Here is an 11,844-nt window from a genome sequence, read left to right on the forward strand (position 1 = left end):
AAAAAAAGGGCCTGGCCCGGGCGTGCAAGGAGGGGGCGGGCAGCGGCCGGGCGGGAGCAGCGCCGCCCCCGTTGTACGCCGGGGCCGGGGCCGGGGCCGGGGCCGGGGCCGCCGCCGCCGCCTCCTCCTCCCGGGGCGGGGACCGAAGGTAACCGGGCCGGGCCTGCACCATGCGCGGCGGGGGCTGGCGGAGCCTCGGCACCGCCCTGCGAGCTGGGGCCCTGCTCCGAGCCGGTACGTGGGGAGGGAGGCTCGCCCGGAGCCCACCTGCCCCGGCGGGCACGGAGCGGGGGGCGGCCGGGGGCTGCCCGTGGGAGGGGGGCGGCCGGGGGTCCCCCTGCCTCCGGGGGGTCTCCTTGCTCAGGGGGGTCCCCTTACTCCCGGGGGTCCCTTCCTCCGGGGGTCCCCTTGCTCCGGGGCTGGGCTGGCGGCCTGGGGGCGCAGCGGCCCCGCAGCCGGCCCCGGGGGGGACGTGGGTGCCTGCGGACTCCCCCCGGCGAGCTGCCGAGTTTGACGATGGTTTCTCTTCTCCTTTGCCCCCTCAGGGGTGCGCAGAGCTTTTTAAGCTGACTCACAGCCCCAAGTAGGTCAGTATCTGCTTAGCTGGAGCCTGTCTCTGGTGGTGGTTGGTTTTCTTTTTTTTTTTTCCCCCCACTGATAACTGATCTCAGGGCTCCTGGAGTTTCTGGACTGCCACGGGTGCTGGTTATGGCTCTGGGGGACAGCGGGCTGGGAGCTGGAATTTTAACTGAGCTCAACGCGAAATTGTATCGGTAACGTTTAAAAAAAAAAAAAAAAGTCTGGGCTGTGCATTTAAATTTGCGGCCTAAATTCTGAAAGCGTCTCTTTGAACTGGAGCTTGGGCTGGGGCTTGACAGTGTCTCAGGCGAGTCTCGCCAGAGGCCTTTTGCATCACTCCAGCTTTAAGACCTGGCCTTCATGAGCAAGAATCCTTGGGAGTTACTGCCCGGCTTGGAAACCCTGATGTTATCTTGGGAACAAGCAAACCGACGGCCTGGCAGACCAAATTCCCCCATCGCAGGGTGTGCACGGGTCCCTGGGCTGGCTGCTGGCGGGGAGCAGGGTTAAGGTGAGCCGCCGTTCCCTGGGGGTGTGCAGCCAACGCGAGCTCACCCAGTGTCCAAAAATATCTGCGTGCAGAGCACATAAAAAAGTGAACGTAGTGTTTCTACTTATGTGGCAACGCAGGGATGTACATCTGGGGATGCATGGGCGGTCACTTTCGTGTCTGTGACAGCTACATTTGAAAGAGCAATTTTCCACTCTTTGCTGTAATTAAAAAAAGAGTAAAACAAAAATACTGTGGAGAAAATGTATAAAGCACCCCTTCACTGCAGTAACCTATTATTAAACTGTGCTGCTGCCTGCTTGCCCCTAACCTTGAGCATGCATGTGATAACATTAATGCTTCCCATGTGCGATCCCTTCCTCTTGGCGAGTCGGGCCGCGCTGACGAGCCCTTCCAGAACACCAAGCGTGTGATCCAAAGGCCTCTGCTGCTCCGTGAGCCCCTGTCACCTCTGCTTCAGGCATCGAGCCAGCAGGGATGTGGCACAGAACGAGCGAAAATGAAATTATCGGACCGTAATTTTGGAGTAGCCCTGCGTGCATCACAGTGATCTCGAAATGAGACCATTTCTTTAGGTGCTGGGCCAGAGCAGGGGTTAGGTACTGCTTGGGGATCTGGCGTGAACAGAGCTGGGGCTGAGCCTGCTCCTCTCCTACAAGCGGTGCTGGGTGTGCGTGAGAGCTTTTGATCCGCTCGTCGAACGGGCAGACTGAAGAGGTGCAGCTCAGCTGCAGATGGGAATCAGAATGAGTTTCATGTTGCGTGGATGCTTTCTCCTTCCTTTGTTTAAATCGCATCTCAGAAAACATTTCCGTATGTGGCGTAGTTTGTTTGTTTGTTGTGCACGAATTGTGAGTTAAACATGCAAAGAGTCTTGAGGATCACGGCCAAGGTTAAAAATGGTTCATAGGAAGAAAGCATTTTAACTGTGTGAATAATTCCGTTGAGTTCAAGCTAGGGTTGTGTTTTCTTTTGTTTTGATTTTTTTTTTTTTTATTTTCCAGTTGGCATCTACTATGCAAACAAACATACAGTAAATGTAGCTCTTGTGACTGATTACATCCAAAGGAAAAGTGCTCCATGTTACGCTAGAGCAGTTGAGGAGCAATTTCTTTTTTTTCCTATCAAGGAATAGTAAGGATTTGTTATTCTGTTGTTTTTTGTTTTTTTTTGAAAGGACTTTTCTGCTCCTAAGGACCGCTTGGCAGGTATGGATGCTTTCTTTAACACTACGTGCCTTCCATGTCGAATACCCAGAGCATGCCTACACTGTTGTGCCTTGGGATTTTTTTTTTTTTTGCATTTAATTTTACTACCATCTCCCCTCCATGCCTCCTTTCCAGTACAAGCAGGGGAGGTAGTGGATGCAGAAGGGGAAGACGTTCTGGGCAGGGTAGTGGTACTGGAGGGGCCCTGGGGGTGCTGCCACCCCTGTGCCTGGGTTTGCAGCTACACGCACAGCTGGGAGCTTTGGTCCTGGCTTTGCAGCACTGTTTGTCCATCAGCCTCCGGAGCTCCGGGTGGGCTGCAGGCAGCCTGCAGGGCCTCAGCTCCCTGAAGCTGCCTCTTATCAGGACCGACCTGTTTTGAGAGTGGGCCAGGCTGATTAGAGCATGGTGACCCCTCCCTTTGGCACCCGTGGAGGTTACTGAGCACCAAGTGTTGGGCTGGAGGCGGTGGTGCAAAATGAACCAGGAGCTGAGCCAGCATGATTCAGAGCAATGCAGGCACCTTCAGTGGCATGTGAGGGCCTTGGGTGTTAAAGACAACTGATGTGTGATTTGTAGAGGCTTGTGCCTCTCGCCCTGCATGTGCATGGACCCAGGCCTGTGTTGTGGATTGCTGGCAGTGGAAGGCCTTGTTGTCTTTGTTTTCCTTCCTTTTTTTATGGCAGAGCTTCTTATGACTCAGTTGTTTCTTTAAGAACTGTGCATCTGTGAGTTAAAGAGTGGGGAAAAATGGAGCACAGGTTATTTGCATCTGGAATCAGCTTTACTACTTGGATTTGATTAAACATTTAACCAAAAGCAAATAGGGAAGCACTGCTGTTGCATCAAGGTAGTCTGTGAGCAAGAACCCTTCCTGCAGTGCATGCCTGGTATCTGCCAGACAGGGAGCCTGGCCCTCCATGTACCTCCCCTCTCTCTGTAGCACTACGTAAGAAGTGATTTCCCCAATTAATGCACCACGTATTTCTGTTCTAGCAGTGTCTATATTTCTCCTTTTTTTTTTTTTTCTCCCTTTTGGTTGTAACATGGCATTTTGTGTTTTTGTTTTTTTTTTTGCAAAGTCATTGTCCCAGGCTGACCTTTGTCCAAGTGCTCCCTCTCTGTTCTGCTTTCCTGCCCCTTGAAATCTCTCCAATCAAGGTACAGTGCTTTGCCTGCATGAGTAGATCCCCAGGAGCAGAGTCCCATCCCTCTTCTGTGAAGCCGCAGAGCACCAAGATCCTCCCATGCTGCAGGGCACAGGGTGACACAGCCAGGCACTAACGCTTTGTCCCGTGGTAGCCGCTCTCCTCTTCCTCTGAAGGAGACAGATTGGGCTGTGCGTGCCCTTCTCCTTGGCTGCAGGACCTGCTGTGCAGTGTCCCACTCGTTCCCCTCCTGAGGTCTGGCTGTTTTTGGCTCCCCAGGTCCCGTGTGGCTGCGAGCTGTCTTCCTGCACACAGAGCACGAGCAGAGGAAGTCGAAGACGGTCACGCAAGCCGACATGAAGGTGGAGCTCCTCCCGGCTCTCACAGACAACTACATGTACCTCCTCATCGATGAGGAGACGAAGGAGGCCGCAATAGTTGATCCCGTGCAGCCCCAGAAGGTAATGCCGTCTGCTGTCCCCAGGAGCAGGCTGCTTCTCTGGGAGATGCTTCCAGGCTGCCACGTACGCGAGGGAATTAGTCACGGGCTGACTCAGGCTTGGGGAAAGGCAGGAAATGCTGGCCTCTCCTATGTACAGATAAAGCTTCACTGAGCTTCTGAGCACAGACAGCTTCTCCCTGACTTCAAGAGTTACTGACCTGATTTTGTTCCCTCCCCTAGTTTGCTCTTATGCAGAAAAGAGGAAATGGGACTGAGGCCTGGCTGGATCAGAGACCTTGTGTCCTGATCTGTAACAACTCCCTGAAGAGGGATGGGCCCTCTGCAGAGTTGCTGGGGTGTTTGCATGCAGGTGTGGCTCTCAAACCCTGTAGTGGTTGCACACAGGTGCCAGGTGTGCTGTTAAGTTGCTTCATGTGAGTTCTAATGCTCTCCTCGTGCCTGTGTCTGCAGGTTTTGGATGCAGTCAAAAAGCATGGCGTGAAGCTGACCACTGTCCTGACCACACACCATCACTGGTAACTTCATCTGCTGTAGTGGGATCGCCCTTTCCTCCGCATTAGCACAAGCAGTTAATAATTGTTTCTCTTCTGGATCAGATTTCTCTAGTCAGGAGCTTAGGCGTGAGGGGAGGATCAGAGCTCAGGCAGTGCCCCTCGGTCTGTCTGACACCAGGATACCAACTCTGTGCAGGGACACAGGTCCCTGGGTGTCCCGGTGGGCCTGGATTCAGCGTGCAGATGTGAGGACAGGAGTAAACAAGAAAGGCGCCAGCGGTGACAGTTCATCCTTGCATCTGGGCCTTGGTCATTGCCTTTCCTTTTTAACTGCTTTGGCAGTGATGCTTACTCATGTTATTGGTGGCTCAGCTGGAGCAGGCAGTCCTCTCAAATCTTCCTTGTAATGTAGAAAAGGGGCAAATGGAGTAAGAGAAGTCTCTAAGAGAGGATGGCTCAAATCAGCACTCCATTGTGTGCCCGTGGGGGACAGTTGCTATGGCTGTTCCCTGCCTGCTTATTTGACCAGACAGCTTGGAGCTACGACTGATCAAACGTTAGCACAGACTCAGAAGCACGGTGGAGAAATAATTTGTGAGGCAAAGGAAGACACTCCCTCAATCAGAGGTTGGTAAAGGGCTGCTTTGAAGTTGTATGTCAAGATTTTTCCTAGAAGATGTCCAGGTGCTAGCAGACTGGACACACCCAGGCTATCCCAACTGCTTTTTGTTTGTTTGAATAGCTCTGCGGAAGGACGGTCTGGTCCTTACCTGGTCCAGAGGCATGGTGAGTACAGGAGAAAGTGAAGTGCAGAGGAATCCGTATGAAGTAGCCGAGTGCACAACGAAGATGGGGAAGTCTTCCTGTGGCTGGAGTCAAGCCAGACTTTCTTATGAGTAATTCTTGCTGTGGCCAGGCACGTTGTTTAGACTACGAGTTCTCTGTGTTAGAGCCTTTAGCCTTCAAAATGCTGACTTCTTTTAGCTGGTCAGTGGAATAAACGTGTAGGTAGCTGGGGAGTGCAACACTGAGTTGCTGGGGCATGTCTCTGCGGCACGATACTTAGTCAGCACTTGTGGGAAGATTACCTGGGTTGCAGATTAACTCTGCCAGGGACGTAGGGATGAATGTTTTGCTTGAGCAGTTTTGCAGTGGTGAACCTGAGTCACCTCTCCCATGGGTCGTAGTGGAGCCACTGAATTGATAACTGTTATCCCAGTGATCTCAGTGTCTCAGTGCCCCAGTTACTAGAGAGGTGACTCTCATCCTCTGAGGCTGGTGTTTCCCAACCAGGTGTGAAGCTGACGGGGTTGTTGGAGAGACAGTGACCAAGGTCCTGTTTTGAAATCCTTCCTGAACGTGCTGCTCTACAGCCACCAGCACTTACTTAACTGGCATTTAAAGAAACTATCTCCACTAGTGCTGATGTAGCATGCTCTTTGATAGGAGGACGGTGTTAGATGTCAGGATATTGTAAGACTAGTTGATCAGAAATGATCACTTGGAGGTTACCGTTGCAATATGAATTAAGATAAAATTGTGTTCATCCTTACCAAAATCCCTTTTTCTGACCTTCCAGGGACCATGCTGGAGGAAACGAGAAGCTCGTTAAGATGGAGACGGGGTTGCGTGTGTACGGCGGGGACAGCAGAGTTGGAGCACTGACACAGAAGGTGTCTCACCTGACGACGCTCAAGGTAAAGGGAGTGATCTGTAGGACTGAGGACATCTTCCATTTGTGTCACAGCTTTGGAGGTGGACTGGTGTGGTCATGGCTGTTTTACCTTTTTAACATTTCTCAGAAGTAGTTGATGGTTTAACTACATCTTTCCCCCTTTTCCTGCCCTATGAGCCATAGCCCCTCTGGCTCCTTTTAGCTGGTGAGACTTCTCTCATGGTAACATTGGCATGGCTCAGACACGTGTGTTGCCTGGGACATGCTGGGTGTCTGTCTGCTCTTTGACAGCTGCCTTAACTGGGGTGGTCAGAGTCAAAATGCGAAAGCACAGGGCTTGTGTTCTGCTTAGAGCCTGGGTAGCACTGAGGAAATGCAAACAGTGCTCTCTAAATGAAGGCTGAAATACAGGGGGAAGAGAAAGTGGGCCAGCAGGGCTAGCTGCCTTGCATTGCTTTTCCAGAGCTAAAGTGGCAAACCTTGTAACGTGGCTGTTTATAGACGAGCTGGCAGATTGCATAAACTGCTATGAAATTTGCAGGCTGGCATGAATGTCACTGCTATTCCTGCAACGCACCTTTTGTGGGGCAGTCAGAAGCAAAGAAGGGAGCACAGAAGAACATAGGAAGGTGCACAAATTAAGGCTGTGGGGTAAACATCCTCATGAATGTGTTTAATCCCTCCCTTTTCTTGAGCGTCTTCCACTTCTACCCTTCAGCTTCATTTTTGTTTGGAGCTTTTTCCGCTTGATTAACTTTGTTTAGGATTTTGTATGGCTCTAGATCTATTTTCCCTTGCTGCCAACCAGACGCTGAGTCACTCTGCATGCAAATGAAAGAATCTGGCAGTTCCCTTTGTAACAACACCTGCTAAGAGGAAACAGCTCCCTTCCAAGTCCTTGCCATAAAACTCTTTTGCTGGACTCTCTCAGGAAAAGAGCTGATGTTTACTGACCAGCTACGTGAGAATTTGCCTGTAGGACTACTAGGCCATTGTAATAGTTGCAATTCTTTTCTAATCGTACAAATGCTACCAAACAGTAGCTTAAGCTCCAGTCTTCTGCCTTCTTCTCAGGTGGGATCTCTTAATGTGAAATGCCTCTGTACGCCGTGTCACACTTCTGGACACATCTGTTATTATGTGACTAAGCCAAATAGCTCCGAGCCACCTGCTGTTTTTACAGGTGAGGAGTTGGGAGGTTACACCGCCGGCAGTCTGTGTTGCGAAGAAATAAGCTACCCCTCTGCCTGTGTGCTCCTGACTCTGGATGTGCATTCGTTCCTTATTACCCGTGCAGCTAACTTAACTTCCACACCTTGTCCCCGCACCAAAAGCTACCTAGTAGTAATTGTAGATGAAACCGGTGAAACTCCTCTAGTTCTGTAAAGTATTGCTGGACACACCCTGCAAGCAAAATCAAGAGTGAGCCCTGGATGAGTCCTACCTCTAGCACTTTTTTTACAATGAAATGAGCTGGTTGTTGCTTTTTTGTTGTCCTCACAGTAAAGAGGACAAGTGTTCATTGTCCATTGTAGAAGGGACAAGAGCGGAGAGCAGACTTACAGGTAGGGAAGCTCTGGCATGGTGAGGCTGTGGGATTTCCTGCATAAGAAGCTGAGATTAGGTTAGAGAGGCATTTGTTGTGTGGGTTTATGTAGCACCGAGCCAGTGTGGGGCAGCAGTAAAGCCTGGCCGTCCCTGTGCCTTTCTGGTGAGGGCAGAGCAGTGTGAGCTGCAGTGAGGACAGCAATGGCAAGACTGAGCCCTCAGGGTGTTCACATCTAGGTGTGAAGAGTTCTGTCTGGTCCTGATGCCATGTCATGCCTTGCTTGCAGGTGACACGCTGTTCGTGGCTGGCTGTGGGAAATTCTTCGAAGGAACCCCAGAGGAAATGTACAGAGCGCTGATTGAGATTCTGGGCAGCTTGGAGCCTGAAACGGTATGAAACTCTTCTTTTATGCTAGTAAGGTAACCAGCCAGAAAGTACTACAGGCATCAGAAAAACCATCTTCCCAATAATACTGTTGTTCAATGAGACAATTTCTCGTGTTGAAGGAATGCACGCTTACTTCAGGAGTTGTCTTTGATGCTGAATAGCTGGAGTCCTTTGAGAAGGAAATGGGTACCCAAATACGCTTGTGTTCTGTGGGGAAAGTAGTCTGCTTTTTGAAACAAAGGCTGGAGAGCTTGGATGCCCCGGTTCTTTTATCAGGCTTAGTGTTAAATTCGCACATAGTACTGGCTGATAACTCCCAGCACTTTGCATCTGTCTCTAGTAGAGAGTACGGTGTATCCTGGGGACTTGACTCTCTTGTTCCTGCTGTGTACAGTAACGTTGATGATGGTACTTGGCACTCCACCTTTGTGCCCTCAGAGTTACCATGTGTAACTCATCCTTTCTCTTCCTAGAGAGTTTACTGTGGTCATGAATACACTATCAACAATCTCAAATTTGCTCGGCATGTTGAACCCAATAATGTAACTATCCAGGAGAAGCTCGCTTGGGCCAAGGTAGGTTGCTTCATGCTTTTCCTAAACTTCTTGTGTGCTTTCGTGCAGGAAGAGCCACTCTGAGGAAACAGAGGAGAGGGGACAATGGTGGGGCTCAGGGAAGGTAGATACCGGTGAGAAGCTGCAGTTTGGTTGCGCATTCAGGGGAGCGATGTGTTGGGGAACAGGGTTGGGTGTGGGGCCCGGAGGAGACAGTTTGCTATCCTGTGGAGATGTGACCCTCCCTGAGAACTCCTTGGTACAATTACAGGCTGGTTGTCCACATCCATGTGGGAGGATCAGCTCTGTCCCACGAAAGCTATCACCCAGGTCTTTCTTTCCATGTGTGCTTCGGTCCTTGTCTGACTGTGTGTGGCTCTGCGAAGGGCCTGGCCTGAGAAGCAGTTCAGGCAATTTGGTGCAACACTAACCCATCACGGTTCGTACACGGGACGTTCCTCATCAGGCAGAAATCTCTCCCTTGTTCTAGGCCAAGTACGACAGCGGCGAGCCAACCATACCCTCCACCATTGCAGAGGAGTTCACGTACAACCCCTTCATGCGAGTGAGGTAGGGAGGAGTGGGAACGGTCCCTCTGGCTTGGGGTGGAGGTGGGATGTGGGAAGGATGAGGTCTGTGAAGAAAGAGCCTTAAGTGTGAATTACTCTCCTGCTTCATACATTACTGTTCAGTGCCCTCAAGACTCTCCTTAAAGCATTTGCATTCCAAGAGTAAGTAAGGTAAAGTACTCGGTGTCCTGGCAGAAGGTTGTTGCAGTAAAATTTGAAGGGTTTTGGCGAGCATCTCTGCCAGTGCTGAAGTCCCTGACTCAGGAGCTAGAACAAGCTTTATTGTGTAATGATGATCCTTCATCACGCAGGGTTGGGCAGACAGACGCAGTAAAAAGATGCCATTCAAGGCATAAAAGTGTTTGCAACTTCCTCTTGCCCATGAGTGTTTAAACCAAGAGAGCTGATAAGCCTGCGCCAAAGCCCCGAGTCCTTGATCTTAAACAGAACATATCCCCTTGATACAGGCAAAATGTGGCAGTAGTGACTTCATATCCGAGATTTTATCTTCCAGCCTTTGCATTTACTGTCCCTGGCGTTCCTTCCTGGCAGGGAGAAGACAGTTCAGCAGCATGCCGGTGAGACGGATCCTATCCGAACAATGGGAGCCATCAGAAAAGAGAAGGATAACTTCAGGGTCCCGAAGGACTGAGCACTCTGCCTAGGTCACTTTACTGTCAGTTTCATAGCAACGTAGATTATTCAGATGTCTTAGGAATTGAACGTTCTGTTGTGGTCGAGACAGTCTTATTTAGGTTTTTATTTTGTTTTGATTAAGGAAAAAAAAAGCACTTTGCCCTTGTTGAGATACTCTACAGCATATTTATATTGAAGAATATTTATCCCTTTATTGCTGGCTCTCAAACTGTCACATGTCACACGCAGATCATTTTACAAGCGTTGGTACATAGCTCAGAGGCTGGGGTAGGGAAGGGCCAAGCCTTGAGGCCTAGGAAAAAAACTCCTGTTATTTTTGTAGGCGCCTAATGTGAATTCAGACAGTGGGATTGGGGCTGTTTTACGTGAGGGTATTCGGTCTCTGTTTAAAACGGGCAAAATGCAGTTAACTGCATTGCCATCTGAAGACAGAAACTTTTCTTCCATGCTGTTACTTAAACTATTCTAAGTCTGTCACTTCTGGCTCTACTAAAACCACTCTCAGTGACAGACCTGCTCTGCTGCAGCCAGTTTAGGGCATGGTTTGTAAAATATGCCGTGGCCTGACTCTTCAAATGGCACGCTGGGACTGTCCAGCTGTTTTGCAGGGATCTTCTCTTCTCTTTGACATTCCTTGTCACGGATCGCAGTAACTTTTCCGGGCAGCAGCATGCTGCCTCAGAGATTGCACTGTTGCTTATGCCCTTTCCCTGTTAACGTAAGCCTGCTTGCATGCACCTGCTTACTGCTCGTGGGTGTGATCTGTGTGTTACTTGTGTTAGTACCACAAAAACGAAGAAGGAATTTGTCTGCTGTTCCCTGAGAAGAAAGAACCTACCTAGTGTATAAGTGTCTTACAGGCTTGGCATCTGTCTTTAATGCATCTTCCTCCCAGGTATATTAAGTTCCTCGTTTCTTGATCTCAGTTGCATGCTGCGGATCTGCTCAAATAGAAGAGATTTTTAAACAAATGTTTCACAGGTGAAACTGTAATAACAGATTTGAACAATTTTGGTTCCAGTTTCTCTCCCTGGTGCGCGCTGGTTGGTAAGTAATGCCAGGACGGAGTGCACTAGCGCCTGGATTTCACCTCTGTAACTTGGTCTGCTGTTCTAAAGAGCGTGCTGAGTGGCAGTGTAGGAGCGGAGTTTGGTGTAGCACCATTTGCTTTAAAAAAAAAAAAAAAAAGGTAAATTTTATGTATTTTAGAAAAATGGTACCTAAAACTTTACTGACTCCTTAACTTGAATGCTGTGCTGCTACAACTAAGCATGACTGTACTGATGGCTGTTTGACAACTGAGGAAATAAATGCAGCTGTAAACAGTGTGGCAGTCTGGAAAAAAAGTGGACCTCTTAAACTCTTATTTTTTTGTACTGGTGATTAAAGTCAGCGACCTTGTAGCAGCTTTCCTCTAAATCCCACTGGGGAGCAGGTAGGCATTTGGGGAACATCTGAGGCTTTATTCAAGGTCTTGTTAAGACTGTATTTTTATTTTAAACGGAGAACAAATGGGGCGGGGCTGGGGGGAGCCGAGGGATTGATGACCCCCTGCATTGAACCGGTGGCTGCGAGAGGAGCTGCCCCCTGCCCTGTGGCTGCATTGCACTGAGAGCTGGGGAAGGAGGGAGGGGAGGGGAAAAGGAGGGAGAGAAGGAAGAGGAAAAGGAGGGAGGGGAGGGGAAAAGGAGGGAGGGATGGGAAAAGGGAGAGAGAGAAGGAAATGAAAAAGGAGGGAAGGGAAAGGGAGGGAGGGAGGGGAATGGAAAAGAAGGGAGAGAAGGGAGAAGAAAGGGAAAAGGAGGAAGGGAAGGAAAAGGAGGGGAAGGAAAAGGGAGGGAGGGGATGGAAGGAAGAGGAAAAGGAGGGGAAGGGAAGGAAATGGAAAAGGAGGGAGGGAGGGCAGGAAGGAAGAAGAAGAGGAGGGAGGGAAGGGAAAAGGAGGGAGGGAAGGGGACGAGGTTGGCCACCCGGCTCCGTGGACGCCGCCCTCCCTCTCGCCGCGGCCCTTCCCCTTCCCTCCCTTCCCCTCCTCTCCCCTCCCGTCCCG

The 11,844-nt window shown here is 50.3% G+C and overlaps 1 protein-coding gene across 3 annotated transcripts; it reads left to right on the forward strand.

The window, feature by feature from the left end:
* Positions 1-81: 81 nt before the first annotated feature.
* Positions 82-11,193, forward strand: HAGH (hydroxyacylglutathione hydrolase). Of its 3 annotated transcripts, none has more exons than XM_035563345.2 (9): positions 82-148; positions 3,726-3,907; positions 4,360-4,424; positions 5,983-6,100; positions 7,153-7,261; positions 7,914-8,017; positions 8,488-8,589; positions 9,059-9,138; positions 9,690-11,193. In XM_035563345.2, the coding sequence occupies exons 2-9, from the start codon at positions 3,803-3,805 to the stop codon at positions 9,787-9,789; spliced, it is 783 nt and encodes a 260-aa protein (XP_035419238.1). In that variant the 5' UTR covers positions 82-148; positions 3,726-3,802; the 3' UTR covers positions 9,790-11,193. The 3 variants fall into 3 exon arrangements, with proteins under 3 accessions (XP_035419238.1, XP_035419237.1, XP_050569778.1); XM_035563344.2 differs by having other exon boundaries at positions 93-234; XM_050713821.1 differs by lacking the exon at positions 82-148 and adding an exon at positions 569-587.
* Positions 11,194-11,844: the final 651 nt, after the last annotated feature.

Source organism: Cygnus atratus, chromosome 15 (genome assembly GCF_013377495.2).
Source record: "Cygnus atratus isolate AKBS03 ecotype Queensland, Australia chromosome 15, CAtr_DNAZoo_HiC_assembly, whole genome shotgun sequence".
Lineage (NCBI taxonomy): Eukaryota > Metazoa > Chordata > Aves > Anseriformes > Anatidae > Cygnus > Cygnus atratus.